The sequence below is a fragment of the Ramularia collo-cygni genome, assembly GCF_900074925.1.
Source record: "Ramularia collo-cygni strain URUG2 genome assembly, contig: RCC_scaffold02, whole genome shotgun sequence".
Lineage (NCBI taxonomy): Eukaryota > Fungi > Ascomycota > Dothideomycetes > Mycosphaerellales > Mycosphaerellaceae > Ramularia > Ramularia collo-cygni.
In genome coordinates this window covers 350,788-376,376 of record NW_019716256.1, presented here as the reverse complement: position 1 = coordinate 376,376, position 25,589 = coordinate 350,788, and the positions used below count along the sequence as shown (strand labels likewise).

Sequence of the window (25,589 nt, the reverse complement as noted above, 5' to 3'; positions counted from 1 at the left end):
AGCGGGCGGGAAAAGCCGAAGCCAATGTACGTCATGATCAGACGCGCTCCTCGTGGAGCCGACGCAAAACGTGAACAGCTCACCGTAATCATTCACTCACCGCACGTGAACTACCCACATCCCGTTCCCGAAGCCAACGATGACACCGACTGTCGCCCGATGACCTCTTGCTCACCACGATGCGCGCCTTTGCAACCCTCTCCCGGACATGTCTCCATCACAGCAGCGCGTTTCGCCCTCGGGTCCTCCGCCATTTCAGCCATACCCTTCATGGAGGCCACAGTAACAAAGGATTTTCCACATTTGTGCAAACGTTCCGCCAGACGTTCAAACCGCCGCCAGCGCCTGTAAAAGGCGGGACGATCCTGCTTGCAGCATTGAGTCCCGCGGCATTTGTGTCCATTGCAGAGGACGAGGATGACGAAGACCGACATGGCTTGACGCATGAGGAGCAGATGTTGGAGATGTCTAGACAAGAACTCGCAGAGCAGGTACCGGATCGTCTGAAAAACTCGACAAAAGTGCGCAGGAATCTATGGAGATTTCTAGATACGTGGATTGTTGAGCCCTTGGCTACTGGTCTGCGCTTTCTACACCTGGTGATCATTTTCGTGCCGGTAATCGCTACTGTACCTGTTATTTGGTTAGGCGCCAGGGTTTTGGAGAGGGACAACGAAAGGAGTGGAACTTTGTGGTGGTATGCATTTCTAGTATCGTCGATGGAGCGTGCAGGAGCCGCCTTCATCAAACTGGGGCAGTGGGCCGCGAGCAGAACGGATGTGTTTCCAAAAGAGATGTGCGCGATCATGTCAAGTCTTCACTCGAACGCGCCGGCGCATTCCTTGAAGGTTACGAAGCAGACCATCGAGCGGGCCTTTGGAATGCCTTTCGAGGAGATATTTGAAGAGTTTAATGAGCAGCCTCTTGGCGTGGGAGCCATCGCGCAGGTATACAAAGCAAAGCTGAAGGCAGACCTCGTAGGCGGAGAGGACGACGGCCTGGATGTGCCGCAGACTTTGAAAGAAAGGGCAATGAAGACAGTGGATCCTCTGTTGAAGAGCACCCCTCATCGTGTGCCTTCGACATATGTCGCAATTAAAGTGTTGCATCCTAAGATTGAGCGAATAGTCAGGAGAGATTTGAAGATCATGGGCATCTTCGCGAGCATGATCAACGCGATACCAACGATGGAGTGGCTGTCATTCCCAGACGAAGTCGCACAGTTTGGAGAAATGATGCGCCTGCAGCTGGACTTGAGAATCGAATCTGCGAACCTCTCCCTCTTCAGGAAGAACTTCAGGAACCGCACGACGGCTTGGTTCCCTTATCCGTACACTCAATACACATCCCGGCAAGTTCTCGTCGAAGAGTTCGCCACTGGAATCCCTCTGGAGCACTTTCTCGATAATGGAGGCGGAGTGTTCCAGAAAGAGATTGCGGACGAAGGTCTAGATGCATTCTTACACATGCTGCTCCTCGACAACTTCATTCATGCAGATCTACACCCTGGCAACATAATGGTCCGCTTCTACAAACCTTTAACGCTCAGATCCCAACGTAGCTCGCATCCCAAAGCCGCCGATGTCGAGGGCGCAACTGATGTCACAGAGGAGGTCCTAGCTCGACTACGACCTCACCGAGGCGACAAACCTTCCTGGCTGTCAACGCTCTCCAAGATTGACAGCGAAGGATACCGACCGCAGCTCATATTCATAGATACAGGACTGGTGACTGAGCTCAACGAGAAGAACCGCGCGAACTTTTTGGATCTATTCAAAGCAGTGGCGGAATTCGATGGATACAAAGCTGGCAACCTCATGGTTGAGCGTTGTCGACAGCCAGATGCAGTGATTGACAAGGAGGTATTCGCACTGAGAATGCAACATCTCGTGTTGGGTGTCAAGAGTCGAACATTTGCGCTTGGAAACATCAAAATTGGTGATATATTAAATGAGGTGTTGGACATGGTTCGATCGCACCATGTAAGGATGGAGGGTGATTTCATCAACGTCGTGCTGAGTATCCTGCTGCTGGAGGGTATTGGGAGGAATCTCGACCCCGATATGGATCTCTTCTCAGGGTGAGTGAACAATGCATTGTCTCTGCACACATGGGATGTGAACACTGACAGTTGAATCTTACAGCGCCTTGCCTATTCTACGACAGCTTGGAGCACAAAGTAGCAAGTCGATCTTCCAATCTGGAGACCTTTCGATGGTGAAAGTCTGGGCAGGATTGGAAGCCAGAAAATTCTTCCAGGCCAGTGTTGAGAGCGTGGAGAAGTGCGTAAGGTACGACCAACTGTCACCCAATCTGTAAGATTAACGACATGATGGGATCAAACATTCAGGAAGTTAGACATTATTTGTACAGAGCAGTACTCTGCTAGACAGTGCGTGGCAATGCTGATAAACAGACCACGACTCCACACCACCGTGCTCGTGCGTGCTCTGCAAACACAGGCGAAGGCGCGATGTGAAGAGCGCTGAATGATTTAATTCTCGTACTAAGTACTCTGTTTATCATTCCACACGACAACAAACATGAGCTCTGGCTCCGAGTCGGGAGACTGCGCTCTGAGCTTTTTGATCAAATGTCGTATAGCTGCTCGGCCACGACCTTCGTCTCGCACAATGCGTGGAAGAAGATTACCGCCCTTCAAGTCCTTCAATGCCTTCACGCGGATCTCCTTGATGGTATGGCCTYCAGCGGCAATCTCATCCGGGATGTGGGCTTCGACGAGACCGAAGAAATCCTTGGTCGTGCTGCAGTGTTGCATTTCCATGTAATCGCTGAACTCGAGCTGACGGCCCCAGTTGATTTCAATCGATACATTTTCGAAAGAGCCGGTATGTGGCGATGCTGACATGAGCTTATCGTCTTCCATAGGTTCGGACTTCAGCCTGGGACTCTGCTCATAACCTGCTGATGGCCCTTGTGGTCCTGGATATACGTTGCTCATCGGTGGAGTGTGCGTTGGCATGGGAGTTCGCTGCAAATGGCCAGGATTGCCGAGGGTTTGTCCGATGTCTATTCCTGCGCGAAGATTTGCGGCCGGATTGACGTTTGGTGAGTGTTGTGGTTGTGGTTGCTGACGCTGTCTGGGAGGGGTCGGGTCCATCAACGAAGTCATCCGTTTTAAAAGAACTTCCATATCGTCTCGTGTCTCTGGATGATTCGTCAAGATGGTCTTTAGATTGTTCAGTTGCTGTTGGTCCAGATTGGAATCTGCAGCAAGTATGTGCGCAACTACAGGACACCGKATAAGGTCTCCCAGTATCTCCTGCGACGTGTTAAAATCAGTTGACTCTCAGTGCACACGTTGAAACWTACCTCGACAAAAGCGTTTCTTCTCACATTGGAAGGAGCAATCGGATGTGGACTATGGCGTCGCACAGGAGGCCCTTGCGTATTCGCAGGGAGGTTGCTTGCGGGGAGAATTTGGCGCGGGGATAACGAATGGTGCTGATGAGTCTGTGACGGCTGCGGCTGAGGAGCTACAGGACGCTGAGGGCCATGCCTAGAAGCAGAGAGCACAATGTCAGCGTTTGTTCTCTTCAGCTTGTCGTCTTCAATGCTTCGTCTATGACTTYGGGTATTTCTTCCTCTTTCACTTCCCGACACTGACTTCTTATCGTGGAATTCACTTACTGCTGCAGTCCTGGACCCTGCGGCGGACGGGCCACAAATTGATGCTGGAGCTGATACTGGGAATGCTGATGCTGCGGGGGCTGGTGTTGTTGGGACTGGGGCTGAGGCTGGGGCTGGTGCTGAGTCTGCGGCGGGTGGTGATGCTGGTGATTTTGCGGATGTTGAGAATGTTGTTGCTGTCTGCGTTCAAAGTGAAGAGGTCAGCCAACATGAACTCTCTCCATACCTAGGATGCTTTCGACCAATAGCGAAAAGAAGCAGCAGTGATACTCCCAGCGGAGTCGATTCAAGTCATCCGGGCGGCCAATGAAGGCAATCTCATGCTGTATGGAGTTTTGGGTCAAATCACATACGGAACGAATGGTCGGTTGACCCTGAATGCATGGTGTGCGTGTCCGTGATCTCGAAAAGGACCAGATGGCTGCGAGGTTAAAGATTGTACTGTAGGACGCGGCGCAGCGGTTTGTGGTGCCTGAAGATGCGGATCTTCATTGCGTGATGACCCTGATTGGTTGCTGCTGCGTCCGCTCAGATGGTATTCGGCCGAAGTGTGCGGCGGGCCAGACATTTCGGAGCTCATCTGAGGCTCACGCGGTGCATTTGAGCGTGTTGCCTCCGCCGCTGCTACATCGAGCGGGATGATCCTGAGTGGCACTGAATTTACAGCGGATGGCCTTCTTGGAATAGCTACTTGTTGCACCGGCGTGCTCAATGGCTGGATTGTAGCCATGGCCGGGACCGGATTCGAAGATGCTGTTGCGGGCACCGGCTCAGATGCAGGCTCAACGGTCGCTGGCGCTCCATCGTGAGAAGCATTGATAGCTTGGAACCCGGATGCACGTCGTTGGGTCGGCTCGTTTTGCTGAGAGAGTGACGACGCGGGCGGTGTGTGAGTATCGCTGTGCTCGCGTTTGACGGCGTTGCCGCTTGCGTCTCGAATTTCGTCGCGGGGAGCTGATTCTCTGTGGCTCATGTCAGGCCTTTGCTCTGATTTAGATGCGACGAGGCGTGAAAGGGCCTCTCGATTGACTTGCAGCTGCACTATGAGCGACTCCTTCTGCGGCGCATCTCCGTCGCTGATCTCGCGCATACGTTTTGAGGAGACATCCTGTTCATGCTTTCGCCGGCGTTTGCGACCACTGTCCAAATTGCCATCAGCGGCATGGAGGTATGATTCACTTGCCCTGTACGCGAGGTCAGCAGGACTAGATCCGTCTGAGAGTTACCCTGTACGCACCTGGCAATCTCATCACGATAGTCTTGTAGACGCTGGCTTTTTGTCCGGGAACCAGATCCGTCACTAAAGGCATCTTCATCCTGACTATCCAGCYCGTCATCGGGGTCATCCGAATATGGCAATCCATGCGGGATGGAGGCCGGCGACGACACCTGTCCGCCTCGTATGTCCATCGAATTCGCCAAATAGGCGCTGGCAGCATGGTTGCCATTGGACTGTGGCTTTTGTTAACAACGATGTTCCCAATCAAAGCCAAAGTCAAAACTTGCCTCCACGTCTCCAACCTCGTAGTCCGCGGCTTCGCTCTTCCTATTGAGGCGGCGGGCCTTTTGTAGTTGGTTGTCATGATACTTGACACACTTTTCAACCACAAGTGCATGGAACAGCTCACTCAATCTGTCGAACGGTTAGTCGCTTCGCGCGGAATGACACATGCTGAAGGACGACTTGCATCTGCCGTTCTTCGGGCACGTCGTGGTGGAGTGCTCGGGGATATTTGCCGTCGTATCTATAAATGCATGTCAGTGAAATTGTCGTGCAGGTACGGCATAAGCATGGCAAAATGATCTTTTCGTTCATATTTCACTCTCATRAGTTTTACGGTTGGCGTTGACTTCTGATCTGCACCAAACACGGCTTTGACCAATGACAAACGAAACAGTGTCGAAACGCCTTTCCGAGTCAAATCGACTGAGAGGCATTTTCGCGGTGAATGAGATGCTGTAGTGCCATGAAAGAGGAAGAGGATACCTTTCGGAGCTGGGCTCTGCGAGCCAGTTTGGACGTTCTTGGTTCGCAGAAGGCCAGATAAGGGCAGCATATTTCCCAAACAACTCGAGGGACTCTTGTTCCAGCACAGACGAGGCCCGAATTTCGGTGTTTGGCTTGTCAGTATACCGCAATGCAATGGTCTTAATGTCGGCGAGGAGGTCTTGGATGAGTGGGTTATCTGTGTTGATGAGAGGCATTAGCATTGCTCGACGGGCAAGTCTTTGCCGTCGTGACTCGCCTTTGTTTCCCTGTCGTGAGATACCGCGCTCCGATTTCAGACCAAGCGACCTTTCAATGGTYACTAGGTCGCCGTCGCTTCTCATGATGGGCAAGCGAGAGGGCCCATTGGCAAGCGAGGCGTTGTGGAGGGTCAATACCGAAGCAGTCACTCTAGTGACATGTCCGTGATGCGAGCTTAGTGTGGTAAGGTAGTGCGAGCGTGTCGTCTCGTCTCGTGATCAAATGCACATGCAGACCCAAGATGCGATTAATACAGATGAGGCGAAATTGAGGGACCGGGTGTAAGAGACAAGGTGATGAAAGTGGAAAACCTAGGCAAGGGTGCGACGACAATAGGCAAGCAGGTAATACGGCACAGCGGTCTGAAAGGGAAGAGCATCCGAATTATGCAGCCGAGCGTGCAATCAGCGCTTATGGCCTGGTGTGGGCCCGAGTACTAGACACTGAGCGGATGGGGAAGGTACGAGTCCTTACGACTACGCAAGCCACCAAATAATCTCACATACTAAGTTATTACTAGGCATGGACAAGGGCGATAGAGTTGCTCGCCTTCATAAGCGCCGACGTCTAGTCTGCCCACTACTCGTACCAACACCACCAGCACTCATATCCTCGACACACCTTATAACGATGACTTTGAAGCAAAGCCCTCTCCTGCTCTGCTCTGCTCAAATTCTGCGCTCAATTTTCAGGCCAAGCAAAGATAGGCGGAGAAGCCCTGCAGGCCGAGGCCGAAATGCTCGGCTGCCAATAAGGTACCTGCGTAGCGAGCTATTCTAGCCCTACCATAGACTTCGCAATAGGCTCGGGACCGCGTCTCATCACATTCCGTGTGATCCGTCCGCTCTTTTTGTCATCATCAGAGTCACCGCGCCCACTCGCCCGTCGATCGTGCGGTCGGGATCGACGTGGTATGTATACAACACGTATTCGACGCCTCCCCTGTCCCCTCCCACCGACGGCACGGCCACCGAGCTGAAGACCAGGTGTTTGAATAATGCGAGCCCTTGCAAGCGTTTCCATCCTACTGTCTGAACATGGGCCCCCATGCCGATGAGGTCAACATCGACGCCAAACCCTATGTGCTGGGCCTTGGGGCGTACAGTAAGTCGTTGCCGCCATGGATGTCGTACCTAGGGCAAGGGCAACTCAACCGAAACCGGCGACGACCAATTCCACTGCCAAGCCTGCACTTCATCATCACCCCCGTGCTCGCTTGCACCACCACGGCACAACATTCCAAGTGTCTACCGCTTGTCGGCTTATCCGGCGTGTTTCTGCAGCTCGCGGCTAAGATTGGACAGTTCGATAGTCTCGTTCTGCATCCTCCTGCTCCGCTATCGCCTTCGGATTTAGGAGGTAGAGGAGTGCTTAGAAGAGTTTAGTGCGAATCCAAGTTGTGATACCTCTTGGCATTCTCTTAATGGCACTTCCACAGGGCGCATTTTCGTCTACAACCTCCCATCTCCTGGATTAGTTATAGATTTCGCATCAGGCCTTGAATCAAAGTTGCAGCGTCCAAAACTCGCCAACAAGATTAACCTGCTCGATGTGGCACGATGCAGAGCAACTCAAAAGAAAATCAAAGTCGATTTCATCATCTTCCTGCCTGGTCGTGTTCAGGCTGTAACCGACCATCCATAAAGCATGCTGAAGGAACATGCATCAAATCAAGTTCGGATGCTCCCGTGCTGGGCCCACCGGCTATGGCACATGGCTGCGAAGCTTGCACTGCCTGTACAGTATCTTCCTCCGCCGGATGGGAGCAGGACATCCTGGAAATCACGCACACGATACGCTCCTCAAGTCAAGAGTCTCGGCGGCGATTTCAACTTGCTTAAGATCACCATTCGGCATTACAAAGTCCTCGTTTTCAAGCCTTTCACTCCAAATATTGACAGTGGACCTGTTGGCATGATGTGCCAACTGAGGCTGCGAACTGTGTCGCATTGACGTCTGTGGCATTGATTGTAAACAAAACCCAGCCCTAGAGAATTGACTTCAGACACGGTCTTGGGGGCACTCGACCATCAAATAACTGCCGCGGGTCCCGAGGGGCCGTGTGCAGAGGTTCACGTACGAGCAACCTAGGAAGTAGTACTCCGTACAACGAGTCTGCCAGCGAAACCTACTTGACTTTCTCACATTCGTTGAGGATCGGGATTTCTGGGGTCTAATACATGCATAGAGGTTACTATTCCGTCCCGTTGCCCCGGATCCTGGTTCCTTGCGCCGCAACGGGGCAAACAAGCCTTAGCGCGATCAGACAAGTATCCGTTGGGCCAATCCTCGTCGATAGTCGATATGGATGAGGACGCATCGAAGAGATGGCGCTGGAGAAACCCTGCGGCAGATCATCGTCTTCGAGCGGGGGGAACCGGCATGCGTGAGAACTAGCAGTATGATTATACTCCGTATTCCTTGTTGAGCACTTCTCGGCGTGAGGAGAATCTGCAGCAGATCACGTCCTTCGACCGGACAATACTGAGTGCGAGATCCCGATACTCCTGGATCTAGCATGCCTCACGCCGCTAAGGTGCGATCAACTCCGATGGCTCTCGCATCGCTGCCCAATTATCATGGCTAGCATTCATAAACCATAGCTTTTAGTTATCGGCTCTTATCCCCGTAGTGCTGCCCCTGTCTGGTGCATCTCGCAACTTACCGCTGATGGTATCTTATTAGAGACTCTGTACGGAGTACTGGAAGTACATTGGTGACCTTGTCCGAGGTGAATACGAAGTTGGAGACGGGAAAAGCTCTCGCCAATTGGACCGGCGGCTCACATCCGCTGCTAGAATTAACGCTCTTTGCTTCTTAGTCGGCAAAGTTAGGGGCCAAAGTGGCATCCCTGTGACTAGGGCACAACGCAGAGACCACGAAACATCTTCCTAATTTATCGGGAGATTGTGGTTCAATTATGACACCTTGCCTTTGTGTGTAAAGGCGTGCCAGCTCCCTTGATGCATTCTGAACCAATAGCACATGGATTGTCCGGCAGAGCTTACGAGCAGGGTCAAACTCTGTATCTGCATCTACCCCGGAACCTCCCATACATACCCTGCTGGTTCTCCGACGTCCGACAAGCGCAGATCGCGTGAATGAAGCCCGTCCAAGTTCTCATCATCGATTCCTCCAAGGCCAGATTGGTATCTCGGTCTGATCGTGACCCCAAGCCGTCAAACTTCTTGCTGATATGTAGGAATTCGCACCTTTGGATCCTCCATGCCGTGAAAGTCTAGCGGAGCAACGGGGAATGTCGTCGGGCTATAGAATTGATCACGTCTAGTGGGATCTGCCATCTGAAAAGTTGCCGACGCATTGTCGCGAACAGGCAACTAAAGGTTCATGGGTACCAGAACGGCAGCGCGAACTCGACTAAGAGGATGTCTCGGACATTTTTGCTTCCATCGATGTACGAGCGATGGCCAGAACGATAGGATCAGGCCATGATCCGAGATAACGGCCTAGAACCTGCGTCAGATGAGATGGGTACAGAGTGAGCTATACTGCTGTCCTTAGGCCAAATGACCTCTAGGCTGTGGTCTCGCTTTCGCCTTTACGCCGCTGCAAAAACATTGTCAATCAGAGGAGAATACGTCAATCGGAAACGAAGATCTGGCAAGGGTGAAAATAGGAAGCGCGCTCCTGCGGCACTCGCCAGATCTATCTACTACCCTGCCACGGAGAGGAAAGGGAAGGCACCAATCGGCGCAAGGAGTTAGCTCGCAAGATCAGAAAGCAGGATTCGCAGGAAAAAGAGCCGTAGCCAATGGATTCTCCCGTCGTCGAGGCAAGCTTTTCGGCCATGGATTTGGCATTACTGCTGCGAGGTCCAACCATTCGCAGAGACTAGAATACAAGACCGAGCCCGTAGCTCAGTCAAACTCGGTCCGAACTGTCTCAATCGGCGATTATCTCGACTTGGATCGACGACAAGAGACAGACAGTGGGCAGCACGGGAAACATTTTTCGAGTGGAAGATAGCAGGTTGTTTGAAATGCGAATCGTACAACACCCTCTCCTAGACCTGGATTGGAGAACACCCCACAAGTGAAGAGCGGCTCAATAAGACGAACAAGCTATTTCTATGGAGAATGACGAGAGCATAACTGTGGCGAATGCCTTTGGTGCGAGAACTTTGGCCTCGAAAGGTGTTTTACCTTACCCGAAGAAGGACATGGCTGAGTTCTTTCGGGTGGTATCCTCGTATAAGGAAGTATGTGTGCTGAGCCGAAAGCTATCGTTGAGTGTGATTCTACCTGGTAGAGGTGGAATTTCTTCGAGCCCGAAAGTTTCGATTCCTTGATGCGCAGCGGTGCCACGCTTGGCTGAAGTATGGGCATTACAGCGACTTCCTGAGAAAGATGAGAAGAGCGATGATAGTCTGCCCTGATTCCCACCGACAGGAGGTAGGTATTCGAATGAATGGACAGGTATATATATTGAGACATGCTACTCAGCTGTACCTAGGACAACTACGTTCGGCGATAGAACTTCAGGATCTGTGAAAGAGTGTGTCGCTCAAGGGCGGCCATAAATACAATGCCAGTCCGGCACTTGGTACTGAGAGAGCACTCTTATAGTCCATATGTCGACTGTTTCGTGCCGGGGGATCCCCAACACCGGGCGAGAAGTTGCAAAGCAGATCGTGATCGACGACGAAGAACGAGAGGTGTTCAACGAGGAACGGGACCTGCACTCCAACAACGTCGAGGTCATCTGGGTATGCAAACTCCCGGCATTCCGTTTCCACCAGACGCATCTTAGCAGATAAGACCGCAAGACCTTCAGCATCGTCGAAACTTGGGGCTGATCATCCTGCTGACGAGCTTATCGCTCGACACGTAAGGGCCGTAGAGCTCAGAGAAGGCGTTGTTGTAGCTAGCCAGGGTGGTAGAGCCTTTCTTGGACAACATTGACTTGCGTTGAGTGTATTGGCGGATGTTTCGTGAAAAATCTTGTGACTCAAGCCATCCCGATCGAACTCCGTAAGTGCACGCTTGTGGGCTCCACTTTCGACGTCCACGGAATCACAGGTTGTTTGAGAGCGCTTTTGTTGAACCGAGAGGCCGTGACGAGGGCGACGGCTGCGCGATGTTGAAACCAAGTTGGAACGTTCAACGAACCACTTCTTCGAGGCAGGTGATGATCACTCCTCAGCCAGCAGCTCGTAGCGTCGGCGAATATACACATTGATACATTGAACGAAACCCACCCACGCCATGCAAGTTTAGTATTCACAAGATGTTTCCCCCAAGACCACCTCTATTTCCTGCTGATCCATCCCGTCCAACTGCTTGTCTTGTCGGAAAGGGTGTCAACAGCCACTTGAGCTTGGCGATCGAGAGGTCCTCCGACCAGATTTGTTTGTTGTAGGTGCTCCGTATGCCTCCTGTTCTCCTCCATTTTCTGCTCCACCGCATGTAGCACTCCTCTGCCCTCTTCTGCAACGGTAGCAGCTCCGTCTTGTATCGAATCTGACACGAACTCCGTAGTTGAAGCCGCTGCCTGGCTCAGTCTCCCACCCTTTGTTTCCTCCTCCGAAAGGCCTAGCCAGGTTCCTGCCCTTTTGAAAATGCCTGGGCGGTTCTTCTTCGCAGCCTCCGCCTGCATCGTCACTACTGCACGATTGATCAACAGCATCTGGTCCTCTGTCGCAACTCCAGCTGCCTCAGCCTGTTTTGCCACGGCGAATGCCCTCGCACTTTCGGCCTGCTTCTCCGCAAACCACTCCTTTCTCCGTCTCCGGTTGTGTAACATCATATCGGTGATTCCCGCCGTCGCCACGATTGCACTGACGACGGTAAATCCAATCAGCGTGATTGCAGTCACGCGGTGTGCCCTGTCTGCCCATACGCGACCTATGCGGACCGTCTTGTCAAAGGAGCTCTCCTTTCCTTGTTTCGCCAGCGCTGCAGCTGCTCGTAACCGAGCAATCTTCTGCTGCGGTGTCTCTCCCGACGGTGCAGGCGATGAGCCAAAGTTTATTTGCGTTGCTGATGAAGACATTGCTGGGTTCGCAGAGAAATTGGTCGCGCCGCCGGCAGGTTTTGTGGCGGCATGAGGTCCTGTCGAGGTGAAGCGCGTCGCGTCTGAAGCGGATCGTGCCATGTTGGGCTATGGTGTATATAATGGCCAGAGAAGGCTTTCCAGGGGTGTTGCGGGCTATGTTCGATGCATTGGACGTGTTGTGGTGTCAAGAACTTTTGCTCCTTCCTCTTCGATGATGTCGAGATGCCGGACTTGGCGTGGAGATCGGCGGCCGCTTGATGGAACCACGCGCGCCCCTACTTTCTTCACCATACCATCTCCTGTTTTTGTCGTTTGCTGCGATTTCGTGCCTGGGCCAAGCGCAATAGACCTCGAAGACTTCGAAGACCGGGAGTGTACCGATCAAAAGTTCATCAAGAATTTACAGCACGATGGAGGCAGGCTCGCTACAATCCATCCTTGCTACTCTGGCACAATTTGGAACATCCACTGTGCCGTATCCTACCCAAAGCACGCCAATCGCAAATTTCGAGAACCAATCTGCCCATGTATACCCAGATCGTCCAAATGATGGCAGCACGACGCCTCCTGGCGAACCTCCTGGCGAACCTCCTGCAGCCGCGACAAGACTTGTTCCTCAACAGCAAAATCATCTCAGGTCTCAAACCAGTTCAGGCAATGCATCCCCAAAACCGATGATTGACCCAGCAAGCATAACACAGTGGCAAGAAGCACTGCGCTGCGTGACTAAGATTGCTGCCCAGAACGCCCAGTTCGCCGGGTGCATCAAAAGGGTGTGCATCTCAGTCTCGTTTGCCCACCCAGCAAGCTTAACCAACTGACACCCTCTTTCACAGATGATGCAAGACCAGAAGACGCACGAAATGCGCTGGTACACCGAAAGGCAGAATCTCAAACAAATCCAATCCAATCGCTGTGCGTCTGCAGCCAACGCGCAGAAGATTTTGAGCTCGCTGCCTGCCTTCTGCTCCCCACCACTCAACGACAAGGAGCATAAGCAGGTTGACAAGGCAGCGGAGCTGGCGGAGTTTGACCGCAAGTTGTATGCGGCTCAGCAGGCCATGGAGGCTGGCATGACGACCGAAATGAAGAGGCTAGGTGTTCCCTTCTTTGGCACGGATCCCAGTCTCATCCTGGAAGATGGTAGAGATTCACCCGTGGAGCCATTGCCAGAGGGACATCCCAAGTTCAGCCCATTCGTCACAGAAACCCAGCTTTTGATGTTGAGAAGGAAAATGATGGCGCATCTGGAAGATCTGTACCGGGATTGACGTTAGATGAACCGCGCCGGTTTACACGCGATTATAGATCAGCGCTCAGTCCTGATAGAGAGCTCTGACGAGAGTAGGTGTTCACTGTTCCTCATGGGGAAGAATGTAAGCTCTTCAGTTTTCAGTACTGTTACACCAACTGTTCTACTATCTCATCTTGATCTATCATACTCGAACTGCTCGTGAAGTGCGTCACATGGCCTCAGTTGTCAAATCTAATCCTCCATGCCGTTTCTCGACATTTCCTTATAGCATCTGCTACAAAGATGCTGCCTGCCGGTCAGACGCGCACCAGAACAACGCACCTTTCTCTCAGACGAGTATTTAAATCCCCATTGACGCGGTCTACAGCACTGCTCGGCCGCTTCGTTGCTCGCTCKTAATTGCCAAGCTTTGTATTCACCGTTTCGTTCGCATCCCACTACTGCTGGCGAGGAGCAAACACCCCCAGCTTCTTTTTCGTGTGCTTCACCTCTTCCACAACATCACCGACATCAAGCGCAGTTCATCGCCACCGCTCCGTAAGTAGCACCGCTATCATCAGAAGGCCTGCCGCTTGACGCTGACACGTTTCACAGAACCGTCACAAACGAAACAGACATGCGCTTCAAATCCCTTCACGGCGTGGCCGTCTTCGCGCTCGCGACCGTCGCGGTCCGAGCTGACAACATGTGCGTGGTCAAGGACAACAACTCAGGTACGTTGCTTGAGACACCTTGCGACACACTTCCACAGCACAAGAACTATGGCAGAGGTATCGGCAATGTGGCGAATGCGGTTTCTGGTGAGGCGAAGTTGGAGCTTCGTGGTGCCTTGGAATCCTCGACAGTCGCGTTCATCGTAACTACGACCGCCGAGAATCAAGCAGAGGCCTCTGAGGCTTCCGTGGTGGCATCGATGGTCGCCGTGACCATCGCCATCCCTCAACCCGTCCCCGCTGGAACGAACTCGCCGACCGAAGCTGCGAAGAAGAAGCGGGAGGACAGCGTGTCCGGCCCTGTCAATGGCACAACCACGTCGCTCGTCTATGACCCGGCTCATACGGTTTCGGTTACTGAATCAGTGACTACATCGATTTCATACACTGCTGTAAGTCCAAGAATTTCCAGTTGTCTTCGAACACGAGAGATGCTAACATTACTAGACCTCCACCACCACCCTGACTACCACTATCACCGTTGAATCACCCATCCCTACCACTTCTTTGAGTGAGTCATTGGCCGGTGCGGCGCCAAGTGCTACAGAAATGCGGACCGCCACTACTACCATCAGCAACAAGGTGAGTGCTCTCTGATAGATTCCCACAACTGGTGAAGCTAACATTCATTCTAGTCCACCCAACTTGTGACTATTCCCACAAGCTCCCTGTCCAATGCGACGACGGCCTTCGTCACAGCCGGAAGTCTCWCACTCACCGGTAGCCCATCTTCGAACTCGACTACGCAAGTCGTGGTCGAATCGACAGTGATGGCTCCGGGAAGCTCGAACGGAACCGCCCTGTCGTCCATGTCGTGCAGCAATTCAACGCTTCCTACCACTGGCCTGGCCACCACGCCCGCGCACTCAACCCTGCTGTCCACCAGCGAAGTCTCGACCAGTTCTGCATCTACCACCACCAACGTCATTCCCAGCGGCTCCATCGGTGATGGCCAGGCGGCTGCTTCGACGACTGTGGCTATCAGCGGCGCAGATGACCCCGTGAAGTTGGACCGACGCACGGTGCCGATCGTCACGGCTATCTTTGTCGGATTGATGGTTGTGTTCTATGCCGAGAAGTATCTGGGTAGACTGCATGTTTGAGAGTCTCATGTCGAGTTGAGAGCTTTCGATCACGTGGAGGGAGCAACGTTCGGTCACTTCTATTCGGAAGCGATGAGAAGCATTGACCTTTCGATCCCACCAGCGGTATAACGACTGAGCATGTCACGCGCACCTGAAGGTGTCACAGTGAATGCGGATGCAGTATGAGAATGAAAATGAGCCAGTGAAACCAATCTCAAGTGCCAATCCGAGTCTTTCGTGCTCAGTTTGAATCATGTCCCGCCAACAGGCGCATACCTCCTCCCTTCTCTCCACCTCTGCACGACAGGTCTTACAGCGGCCCACAGCAGCAACCCAACCGTCCCAAGAATGAAAACGCAGACCACGAACTCATCTTTGAAACTGTCCCGTTGAAAACATGAAGTGAAAACGTCTTCCTCTTCCGCGTCCTTACAGATGGGCAGGTTGTAGTTTAGACAGAACTGCTTGTTGCAGTCGGCGCATGTCCGAGCGTGAGGGGCGGTTGTATTGGTGGTTGTGACAGGTTCATCTTCGCGGAGGAAGAGTCGTTGCGGAGAGGAGGCACCGGCACCGGTGAGAGGTATGATTGTACTGTTGGAGAAGCAGGTACATTTGCAGAAGGAAGTGGGTGCTGGAAGGGAGCTGTTAATTGCGATATATGGGTGATCTTTCGGTCGGGTCCTTACTGGCTGCCAGTGCGAGGGAGAGACAAGTGAGGAGCAAGATCAGCTGGCGGAGCATTTCGGATAGACTGTCAATGTGATTACTGCTACCGTTTGATCATAGCAGGTCTGTCGCGCTCTGTGTCCAGGGTGATCCGTCCAACGCGCATGTGAAAGATGGAGTTGGGATCGGAGCCCGGGCCGAGCCGGCGCAAGAAACTATTTCCATCTTTCCAACCTCCTCACCTTCCATTACTCGTAACCCCTCATGTCAGCAGCACGATAGCGCTGACCATGTCTGATCGAGTGCGTCTACATATCACACCCTTCAATCCAGATCTCGTCGACCGCTTCATTCCCGCGACGCTTAAACCACAGGCAACTAATATCTCCTTCCACGCTATCGAGACTTTCCCAGAAAGAGGATTCGGATACGTAGAGCTGCCATTTGCTGAAGCGCAGAAGCTGAAGAATAAGTTCAACGGAATGACGCTAAAGGGATCCAAAGTCAAGATTGAGGAGGCGAAGAAGGAGAAGAAAAGAAAGGTTGATGTCGAGGATGAAGATGTCGAGGTGAAGAAGCCGAGCAAAAAGGTCAAGAAGGCGAAGAAGAGCGAGGGAGTGCTGGTAGGCCATGAGCTGGAAGAAGGCAGGATTGTGAAGCGTGGCTGGACGGAGGATTCAGGGAAGAAGGGCAAAGATGGAAAGGTCAAGAAAGAGGAGAAGAAGATGAAGTTCAAGACGCTGGTGCCTCCAAATGCTGTGCCTCTTGAGGGTGATGCCGGAGACAAGAAGCCAAAGAAGGACAAGAAGGAGAAGAAGGAGCGGACAGAGGAAGAAAAGGTCGAGAAGGCTGCGAGAAGAGCGGCCAAAAAGGAGGCTCTTGTCAAGGAGTTTGCGAATACTACGAAGCTCAACTTCCCCAACTCTGCCGGTGACAAGAAGACCAAGCATTACGAAGAGGGCGTCGGTTGGGTGGACCAAGAAGGGAATGTGGTCGAGCCAGAGCCGCCAAGCAAGAAGCGGAAACGTGAGAAGAGGGAGAAGAAGGAAAGAAAGGCTGCCGAAAAAGTCCCCACTCCAGAGCCAGAGCCAGAGCCAGAGCTGGATGCAGAGTCAGAGTCAGAGTCAGAGGTGGAAGATGCCGCTGCAGGCTCAAAGGCCAACGAAGAAGATGTTAAGATGGAGGAAGCGTCCGCTGAAACTGCCGACACTTCATCTGAAAACGAGGCATCCTCACCTGACAAGCCAGCCTCTGATGACTCAGAGTCAGATAACGACAGCCTTGACGACCATCTAAACGAGGCAGAGTCCAACACCGTCTCGAATGGCGCTACTACTCAACCCCGGAACGCAACCCCCACAGCTGTCGGTGAAGTCGTAGAGGAAGTTGATGAGCTTGACACCGAGGTCGCCAGAGAGATCCACCCACTCGAAGCACTCTATAAACGTTCAGAGTCCAGACCCGCACCCATCGATACTTCCTTCAACTTCTTCTCTGCTGGAGCCGACGACGACGAGGACCCAGCCGTCGAGCAGCAAGTTCACATTCCGCAGACCCCCCACACGAWGGAGGACCTCGAATGGAGAAGTGTTCGCTCAGCGGCGCCCACACCCGATACGGCTGCCATCGGAAAGAAATTCAACTTCCCTCCCACGGCCATTGCGGAGGAGGATGACGATGATGAGGACGATGAGGTTGAGAAGGAGTTGGGAGATGGAAAGGGCGAGGAAAGTGAATTTCGAAAATGGTTCTATGCAAATCGCGGAGACCTCAATCGTGGATGGAAGAAGAAGAGAAAGGAGGAAAGAAAGGTCGCGAGGCAGAGGGAGAATCGGAGGGCGAGTAGGAGAGTCGCTTAGATTGGTGCAGTGAGAGTTCAGGAGGACTGCACTCGATCGCTAATAAGGAAATGAAATCTTCATGTTCGCCAATTGCAAATGTCATACCATGTGGCCATCGCATGGGGTCTACCTGCTCTGCAATCGGGGATGCTTCCTTGAGCTGTCAATATGAGTATCGTTCAGCGGAAGAGAGCTTTTCGACATGCTCATCCACCGTCTTGACATCTCGATCTCAGCCAAGTCGCCAGGCCTGAAGCTGATGACAGCCTCCTTACCGGAAGAGTCGCCCACGAACTGATGAAGAATTTCATTAAAACAACCTCATTTGTGAGGCCTGCTCTCAGCACGGTGGTCCGATCTTGGAGCTACTAGATCTCTCCTCGCCAGCCAACTCTCATGTCGAGGGACGGAAGACCAAGGACTTTCTCTCAGCCACCTCGCCAGCCCTGAAGCTACGAGAGTCTCCCCAGATAGCATAGTCGCTCGTGGAACGTTGGAGGTATCTACCAAGGGAACTGTGCTATCATTCTGGAACCGCGCTCTCAGCGAAGTAACCATTTCTGAAGCTGCTGGGGACCCACGGAGGTGAATTGGTCAAGAGCTGTCGAGTTCCGCTGTCTGACCAAATTTCCTCACAGAAACCTCTGATTACTTCCATCTCGTCGAAAATCTGCGGGAAATGAGGTTGGACGTGTGACAATTGTGCGTGACATTCTTGTCGACATGTCATGTATATGTCTATCCGTAATCTCAAGCACGCTTTCTCGAAACGCTTGGTGGATTTTAGACCACTAGAAACCTCCTCGTTACCGTAGTCTTTGGTTCTCATGATGGAGCGAGCAGTTGAGAACTGGTCTGAAAGTCGAGTTTTCGTTGACAGCTTGATGATACACACATCATTGGGTATGTTGGCATGGCACGAGGTCGGATATTCAATAATGCTGATAGTCAATTTAAATACATACCTCTCTAACTCAACCATGCTATTTCCACCCGGCAGACATCTTTTGGACTACTGGAACGCTCCTCGATACTGGAGCCTTTTCCCATATATTGGAGAGAGTCCTGTTCGTCTCTGTGCCCTATCCTCGTGTCTTGACCGGAAAATCTATTGCTCTTGTAGACTTCCAAAGCACGATCTCTCGACAAGCTTGGTGTACTTCGAGCCGCTAGAGCCCTTCTCGACACCGGAGTCATCCTCTCCATGATGAGAGACTCTTTGCTTTCATGACCTCAGTCTCGCTTCTTGATCAAAGATGCCATCACTCTCTTTTCCTCTTCAAGAATGCTCTCTCAACAAGCTCGGTGTGTTCTAAGCCAGTAGAGTCTCCTTCGATACCAGAGTCATCCTCGAGACTCGAGGGCAATCTTCATAACCGAGATCTGTTCTTTTCAATTCTCGCACTTTGTCTAGCCTCTTGCACCCACGGCGAGTGCTCGTCAACTACGTTGGTGATGGTAATATGCGCTCCTCTCCCTCCAAACGAGAGTCTCTTGAGGAGGTCGCGGAAAATGACGCCGCCCTGCGTACGACCCTCAACGGCACGGATTTTCTCGCCGCTCAGCTCAATCTCCTGCACCGGTGGTTGCGATATCAGCATATCAAGCCAAGGCCCCTTATGAATCATGACGAAAAGCTTGATGCTGAACGTGAGCTTTGTGCTGGTTTTGTACGGAGTCAAGTTCGCTTCTCTCTCCTTCGAATTTATCAGGATCGGATGGAACTCGACAATTGGGTACTCTTTTGGCGTAGTATTCATCTCGCTGATGGGTCTGATTTCTGGCGAGATGTGGGGATGATAAATACTGGCTGTTGGGCTATCACTCTCACCTGCTCGCCAGAGTAGTGACTCGAAGTTTTTGACGGGTCTCAGGTACTGGGAAGCCTTGAGGCTGGGGGATTCACCGATGACATCCCGCCAGAATGACGAGGTGCGTTGACATCTTGCAATGTCGTTCGGGCCGAGATGGAGGAGTATCATCCCAAGAAGCTCGGGAATTACCAGCGCAGTATTGCTTGCGGTGGGAGTCGTCATGGCTAGAGAGGTGGTGTTGGTTGTTGTGGGTAGAAAGGAGTCCTCGGTGAGTGAAGCTAATCCTGTGATTCCCAATTGGTGAAAGTGTATGTATGGTTGAAAGTCCTCATGAAGATTTGTGACAATTTACAAAAGTGAGGTATGAGAAGAACAGCTAATGGAGGGAAGAAGATAATATACGACGATAAGTCATGCTGTCCTCAAACATGACAAAGCTTGACGTACAGCTTTACCGAATTCTCTCCCAGGTCAGGCAACACCATTTTGAGGACACAAAATAGGTTGTGCGAGGCAAAGCTTCCAAAGATACATCGACCTGGTAGCGGGGACTTTATGGTTCTCTGTCGACGCTGTGGTGGAGTAGATTGGTGATCTTGAGGTGCGAAGCTGTGGGTAAGTGAATCCAGAGCCCGGACAAAGTTTAATCCGGGCTAAATCATCAAAAGGAAGCACGGCCACTTACGGAGCATCTTTCCCGTGCAGGATATCAGTGCCAAAGCTAGCCCTTTGTAAGTGTGCGGCTGTAGATGCCTGCTGACAATTTTCGCGATTTCGCTACTCACAGGAATCTCCGGTGTTCTTCAGACGGCGATGGTATCGAGGAGGAAAACCAAGAGGCAAAGAAGCACTTTAGTGACACTTTTGAATGGGAATAGTGTCCTGAAGTCTCGGTAGTTAGACGAGGGACAAGAAACATTGATCGGGGGTGCCTCGTTTTGAACAACCCCAGCAAGTCTCTCTTCTGCTAGCGATGACAGGAGAATCAGATTGTCTTTCCGTACGACCGGAGCTCATAACTCCTGTGCGGTTGAACTTCAGGAAATGTTAGTGATTGTGCTCACACTCGAGTCTACCTTCGTTTGAGACATTTGTTGCTTGCCGACCCAAATCCCGTAGGTTTGAATGGGTCTTTCAGCCGGAAACAAAGCAATCTTGGAAACTCGCAGAAGGGAACCCTCTGAGGAAAGAATCTACTGTCATGACTTGGCATGATCTATCTTCTATGTTATGTAGGTCACTGAACCGACAAGTTTGGTTGATAGCACCTTGTGATGTGTGAGTGAACTATGGTATGTTTCCGGAGGGGACATCGCCGCGCGTGCCAGTTCTCTGACACATGATATTTTCCATACACCCTGAAGCCACGCTTCTCAAATTCCACACTCTGTAGACACAGCAAAGGCCCTAGCTTCTACGGATGAGTATGAAAAGCTTGGGTTAAGTAGCAAACCATCCCTCCCGACATGTTCCTTCAGGAGCCTTTCTTCTCAGTGCATTTCATTTTGTTTTTTCGTCCGAATATGCAACTTTCGGAGGTTACACTTCTTCCACTACATCCTCTGGACCAAAATGCTTCAACCCTTCTGCTTCAATCCAGCCTTCACAACTTCAGGTGCCCCGGCTTCCACAAAGCCTTTGAACTGCAGTTCAACAACCGGTTCCTTGTATGCTGGGGCACCGGCGCCCGCAAGAGCTTTTAGCTGCTTTACGAGGAACCCAAAAGTCACCGTCTGCTTATCAGTGAAGGTCAAGTCAGGAAAAGCTGGAAATTTCAAAATGCTGCGTGGGCATGGCGGCTGAAGCAAAGAAGCCCGTGCCCACGAGCCTCCACTCAGGCTCAAGAGAGCCCATCCATCAATCCAAATGCTGATGTAGCCTTGGTCGTTGACATTCTTGGGCTCGCTAGTCCGCAAATGCTGTAAGAGTGGGTGAGCCGAACAGATGACGTCGAACTTCGATTTTTGCATGTCCGAAAGCTTGTTGGAGATGTGCGCGCTCTGATTTTGCTCCTTGGAGTGAGTCTTGAAGGTTTTCGATTTCGGGCGCACCATGATTTCCGTAATCGACTGTGGAGCTTGTGGTATCAACCACGCGGGATCATGTTGGCTGGCAACCCGGACCAAGGACATCTCCTCGCTCACCGCTCCCTGATCTTCATTCACCGAGAATCTGAGGTACTCAAGCGCCTTGTGACCATGTCCCTCCACAATTACTTCGAACTCCATAGTCCTTCTGACGATATCCCGCAGGTGCCCCAATGTGGCACATTGATGCCAGATGGTCTTGTTCACCCATAGGCCACTCCGTCGCCTTGAAGTACCAAGGGAGTGAATCGTGTAGGAATAGCTTAGTTGCTCCAACTTTATACCCGGGTTGGAGATGGCCATGATCTGCCAGGGGCCGGGTGCCCAGGACATCATGCTCTCCACGTCAATGCAGAAGTCGAGAAGACAGTTTTCCGCAAATTCTGAGGGTAGCAGCTCCGAATGATTAAGGAGACAGTCAGCCTCCATCAGCAAGGGGTGCAATTCATAGATGGTGAAGCCTTGATGGGCAGACAAAGTGGGAGAGTAGGTCCACTGTGGAAGCTTCGGGTGAGCATCGACCTCAGGATGGCTCAGTTCCTCGAAGAAATCCTCGTCGTCATCAGGGAAGTCAACCTCGGTGAGCTTCAGGTAGTTGACAGGACCGGTACCAGGCTGCAGGAAAAGAGCTCGTTGCAGCTGGGGCGACCTGGCAACAACTTCCTTCCAGAAGGTACTAACGCGTTGATCGCACGCGAGAGAGTAAATGTCCATTTCGATCAGGATCTTCTCCAGCAATTCGAAGGTGGCAAACACCACGTCGGTAGCCGTCTTGATTGGTGCGGGAGCCGGTCGGGGAGCGAAAAGAACAAACGACTGCAGGTTTGTACCAGGAAGAGACCGTGGTACGCGACGAGTCCGTCGGCGACTCGCTGGCGCAGTTTGACCGGCCATGAAGAGTTCCTTGCGTATCAACTCGAAGTTGAAGATGGTGTCGCCCATGGGCGCGTCGCCGAAAGCCATGTTGACGGACGGTGTCAACATGCTGGCGATAGGCTGCGCGTGATACGTCGTCCGCGAGTGAAGAGGCGGAGTCATGAGAGATGTTGGTCGAGGTGGAGTTTGATATTGACGGTGGCGCTCTTCCCAGGCAGCCGGCAATCTACGCGTCGCGCTTTCGGCAGGTAGGCGCGCCCTTAACATTTGCAGAATTTGGGATTCGTTTCTTGCAAGATCAGTCACCTCAGCCGCTTWCCTCAAAAGGCCCACAGAGCTGGGGAGCTTGGGATAAGAGGCGTGTTTATCTACAGTAGTTTGAGCCACCTGGCCAGAGATGCTGCTTTTGCACTTGAACCTACGACATAATCAGGAGCAAACAGTTTTCATTTCATCTTGAAACTATCGCTAGACTACACTTCCACTCCAGCTAGTAGAGTAGTCGCTGTACTACGAGACATTGGGCCTGAATAGTCTCAATCCCGGCATGGTCTCATTCCATCGAACTTGTTCGCCCTGTCAAACTCGCGCAGTCTCAATCTCCGCGATTTCTCCCTCAGATTGCGCGTGCTAGCATTCCACAAGGCGATTAACGACAGAGCAGTGATGCTCCAACCCTTCTTTAATGACATCAACTACCGGAGATCGCCAAGAAAGACATACGCGGTCTTGTGAATCCACGGTAGATGACATATGATCCTGTAGCMGTCTTGAGCCATCGCCCTCCGCCGAAATATCTTGTCCATGGGTGCCGGCTCCAAAACAGGCTCTGCTTCATCTTGATCGAGCTGCCGGTCTCATCCCTCCACAACTTGCAAACTCTCTGTGCCTGAGTGAGGCTGCGGAGGTCGGAAGACGTGAAGACGTAGCTTGCAGTCTCGTGACGCGATTGCTGACGATCATGGCGGCGGATGAAAGTGCTAAGAGTGGATTGCGCTGTAGCGCCTGTTGTGGTGGCCACGCCTCTGTCACGTCGGTGTGCGATGTCGTAGATATGCTTGAAATTACAKTCTTCAAAGCGGTTTGTTGTGCGGATGCTCCCCGGAGGAGATAAGACGCGCCATGAAATGCGACCGTTATCGGAGGCTACGTGGAGTGGAGTGTGACGCGGTGCGAATTTCGCGGCGAAAAACACGACAATTAAAAACCGCTGTCGCTTCATGAGATGCGAGCAAGAGTAAGAGCTGCCTTGAAGGCGGCGTGTAGAGCCATCGCATTCTACATAGGCGTCGACTTTTGCACGGGCAGTGGCGAAGTGGACGCGACAATGTGGGGGCGGAAACAGCGACAGCGCGAAGAAACACCGCCTCACAAACAAAACACCACATTCGCAGCAGACGCYTCAACCACGAAGAACACACTCACGAAGACGAAGCGAACAATGAAGAAGTAGAAGTCATTAATCAGTGTAAAGTGCAAGCGGCCTTGCTATGTAACCATTCAACTCAATCCTTGAGTTCCCTCAACTACATTACGGGAGGTGAGCAAGAGCCTCAATTCTCAACTGTTCGGAGAACCAAGTACAATGCAAGACGGTCTGGAAGTTCGATGTCTGTTCAATGACCTCTTGATGACCACACTCTTCGGAGCCAGGGACTGTGGAGTAAGCGTTTGTGATCATCAAGGCGCGAGACAGGATGAAGAAGAAACTCGGATGGCCGAAGAAATTTGTTTTATGCTCAGCTCGCGCGTGATACAGCCCGCGCGTCTGGTCTCATAGATACTGTGAGGGAAGGCACGGTGCACTGGGCGGGATTCGGGAGGGAAGGTGCGATGCCGGGTGGGATTCCGGGAGGGCGGGATACGTAAGGTGGGAAACGGGATGACGGTGATGTTCACGTTGGGTCGTGCTTGGCGCATTCAGCCATGAGTATGCCTTTCTGACAATCTATCCTCAGGCTCTGTATGCGATGTAGAACAAGTAAACATAATTACCAAACAAATGTGGTTGGGCAGAGAGAACGCCAAGAATCACATGAAAAAGTGATGACCGAATCAAAACATTCTTTCTCAATCGCAGCAAATCTATGTCTGAGTCCAGCACAACTTTCTACTGACTGTTTCTATCATCCAGGTGTCGAACTGCTGTCCGCATTGTCCACCAGAATCGCGTATCGGCATCTTGACCGGGTGGCAATCCATGCCTATCGCTCCACAGCTGAAGATTGAACCAAGAACTGTCAAGAAGCTATGCGAAACGTCACAATGAGCCACCCCAGTGACAACGGCATTAAAACGAGCAACACATTCAACTGGTCGAAGAGTTTGACTCCAAGGCTGACACACTCGCATATCAGACTTTCACTCATGGTAATACTGCTGTCTTGACGAAGTCGCCTTCAGTGAATGTTCTGGAGTCCATCAATTAATTGATGGAGACATTTTACGCCACGGGGAGTGTCAAGAATGACATGAAAGAAATTAGACTAAATAACACTCGAGCTAGCTGCGTAACCAAATTTCACCAAGCAGTCCGATATTCCACCCGATTCCTCCGCATTGCTACCTCCCTCTTCCAGGACTTGCGCTCAAATGCGGATACGCAACGCGGTCCTCATCCACGGTGTGGTGTGGTGACGAGCAGTCCGTCCGCGGCACAGAACTTTCCCCATCGCATCCCTATGTTGGGATGCCCTTCGATTTCCCGGCAGGAGTCTTTCTCACGGAAGACACGCGCGTATACGTGTGCCTGTCAGCGAAGTATATGTGGCATCTTGTCAAGGTCCACGCCTGCTGCGAACGCACGCGCTGCCTGCACATGGATGTTGTTGTCCATGACAAGCCCGTATAGATCGATACGCTCTTTAGGGCCTTTGCCGGGAAACCAACCCGGTCTTGAATATCTTCTCTTCAGACAGTCGTAGAGGTCTCCTAGTGTGGTTCCAGAAAGTTCGGTATTGATATACGACCCACCCCAGCGATCATTTAATTCGTGGACGGGGAGTGGCGATTGCAAAATTTGCTGCTTTCTCCAGAAGTCTCCTTCCCAAGAAAGTACTTTGTCAACACTAAATTCGATCCCGGTAAAAAACATCGTGCGCTTGATCCTGAGCTTCGGATTGACGCGAGCGATGCGGTCGGCGAACGGGGTGGATTGTTCAGACAGTCGGGGCTGCTGCGCGTGCCCTTTCAAATGGGATGCCCTCTTTTCGACATTTTCCTCAGGTTCCCAGATTAGATATTCAACAGTTGTTAAAGGCTCTTCCCACGGGAATRCGAGCGGGTAGATGCGACGGGAGTTGTTGATCATGTTCCGCCACGTTCTACAAACTTGGTGT

General features: G+C 52.1%; 11 protein-coding genes, besides 2 other annotated features; 4 read left to right on the top strand and 7 right to left on the bottom strand.

The window, feature by feature from the left end:
- Positions 1-179: 179 nt before the first annotated feature.
- RCC_01667 (related to aminoglycoside acetyltransferase regulator from P. stuartii) lies at positions 180-2,319 on the top strand (the record flags this gene model as incomplete). XM_023766958.1 has 2 exons in its annotated part: positions 180-2,080; positions 2,145-2,319. The coding sequence occupies 2 exons, from the start codon at positions 180-182 to the stop codon at positions 2,317-2,319; spliced, it is 2,076 nt and encodes a 691-aa protein (XP_023622726.1).
- Positions 2,320-2,506: 187 nt separating this feature from the next.
- RCC_01666 (uncharacterized protein) lies at positions 2,507-5,982 on the bottom strand (the record flags this gene model as incomplete). XM_023766957.1 has 10 exons in its annotated part: positions 2,507-3,283; positions 3,334-3,520; positions 3,652-3,831; positions 4,005-4,613; positions 4,686-4,835; positions 4,889-5,103; positions 5,158-5,284; positions 5,340-5,396; positions 5,639-5,837; positions 5,898-5,982. 10 exons carry the CDS (start codon positions 5,980-5,982, stop codon positions 2,507-2,509), a joined length of 2,586 nt encoding a protein of 861 aa, XP_023622725.1.
- A 2,831-nt stretch (positions 5,983-8,813) lies between these two features.
- Positions 8,814-9,026, bottom strand: RCC_01665 (uncharacterized protein; the record flags this gene model as incomplete). XM_023766956.1 has 2 exons in its annotated part: positions 8,814-8,902; positions 8,960-9,026. The coding sequence occupies 2 exons, from the start codon at positions 9,024-9,026 to the stop codon at positions 8,814-8,816; spliced, it is 156 nt and encodes a 51-aa protein (XP_023622724.1).
- Positions 9,027-10,266: 1,240 nt separating this feature from the next.
- Positions 10,267-10,311: a sequence feature (Short protein (RCC_01664, CZT15828.1) was converted to a misc_feature.).
- Positions 10,312-10,372: 61 nt separating this feature from the next.
- Positions 10,373-10,393: a sequence feature (Short protein (RCC_01664, CZT15828.1) was converted to a misc_feature.).
- A 774-nt stretch (positions 10,394-11,167) lies between these two features.
- Positions 11,168-12,013, bottom strand: RCC_01663 (uncharacterized protein; the record flags this gene model as incomplete). Its single annotated transcript, XM_023766955.1, has 1 exon — positions 11,168-12,013. The coding sequence occupies one exon, from the start codon at positions 12,011-12,013 to the stop codon at positions 11,168-11,170; it is 846 nt and encodes a 281-aa protein (XP_023622723.1).
- A 311-nt stretch (positions 12,014-12,324) lies between these two features.
- Positions 12,325-13,185, top strand: RCC_01662 (uncharacterized protein; the record flags this gene model as incomplete). XM_023766954.1 has 2 exons in its annotated part: positions 12,325-12,687; positions 12,751-13,185. 2 exons carry the CDS (start codon positions 12,325-12,327, stop codon positions 13,183-13,185), a joined length of 798 nt encoding a protein of 265 aa, XP_023622722.1.
- An 897-nt stretch (positions 13,186-14,082) lies between these two features.
- On the top strand, positions 14,083-14,985 carry RCC_01661 (uncharacterized protein; the record flags this gene model as incomplete). XM_023766953.1 has 3 exons in its annotated part: positions 14,083-14,274; positions 14,330-14,464; positions 14,518-14,985. The coding sequence occupies 3 exons, from the start codon at positions 14,083-14,085 to the stop codon at positions 14,983-14,985; spliced, it is 795 nt and encodes a 264-aa protein (XP_023622721.1).
- Positions 14,986-15,218: 233 nt separating this feature from the next.
- On the bottom strand, positions 15,219-15,708 carry RCC_01660 (uncharacterized protein; the record flags this gene model as incomplete). XM_023766952.1 has 2 exons in its annotated part: positions 15,219-15,598; positions 15,654-15,708. The coding sequence occupies 2 exons, from the start codon at positions 15,706-15,708 to the stop codon at positions 15,219-15,221; spliced, it is 435 nt and encodes a 144-aa protein (XP_023622720.1).
- Positions 15,709-15,923: 215 nt separating this feature from the next.
- On the top strand, positions 15,924-17,492 carry RCC_01659 (uncharacterized protein; the record flags this gene model as incomplete). The annotated part of the gene is made up of 1 exon (XM_023766951.1): positions 15,924-17,492. The coding sequence occupies one exon, from the start codon at positions 15,924-15,926 to the stop codon at positions 17,490-17,492; it is 1,569 nt and encodes a 522-aa protein (XP_023622719.1).
- A 505-nt stretch (positions 17,493-17,997) lies between these two features.
- On the bottom strand, positions 17,998-18,456 carry RCC_01658 (uncharacterized protein; the record flags this gene model as incomplete). Its single annotated transcript, XM_023766950.1, has 1 exon — positions 17,998-18,456. One exon carries the CDS (start codon positions 18,454-18,456, stop codon positions 17,998-18,000), a length of 459 nt encoding a protein of 152 aa, XP_023622718.1.
- A 388-nt stretch (positions 18,457-18,844) lies between these two features.
- Positions 18,845-19,510, bottom strand: RCC_01656 (uncharacterized protein; the record flags this gene model as incomplete). The annotated part of the gene is made up of 1 exon (XM_023766949.1): positions 18,845-19,510. One exon carries the CDS (start codon positions 19,508-19,510, stop codon positions 18,845-18,847), a length of 666 nt encoding a protein of 221 aa, XP_023622717.1.
- A 1,355-nt stretch (positions 19,511-20,865) lies between these two features.
- On the bottom strand, positions 20,866-22,413 carry RCC_01654 (uncharacterized protein; the record flags this gene model as incomplete). The annotated part of the gene is made up of 1 exon (XM_023766948.1): positions 20,866-22,413. The coding sequence occupies one exon, from the start codon at positions 22,411-22,413 to the stop codon at positions 20,866-20,868; it is 1,548 nt and encodes a 515-aa protein (XP_023622716.1).
- Between the last annotated feature and the right edge of the window lie 3,176 nt (positions 22,414-25,589).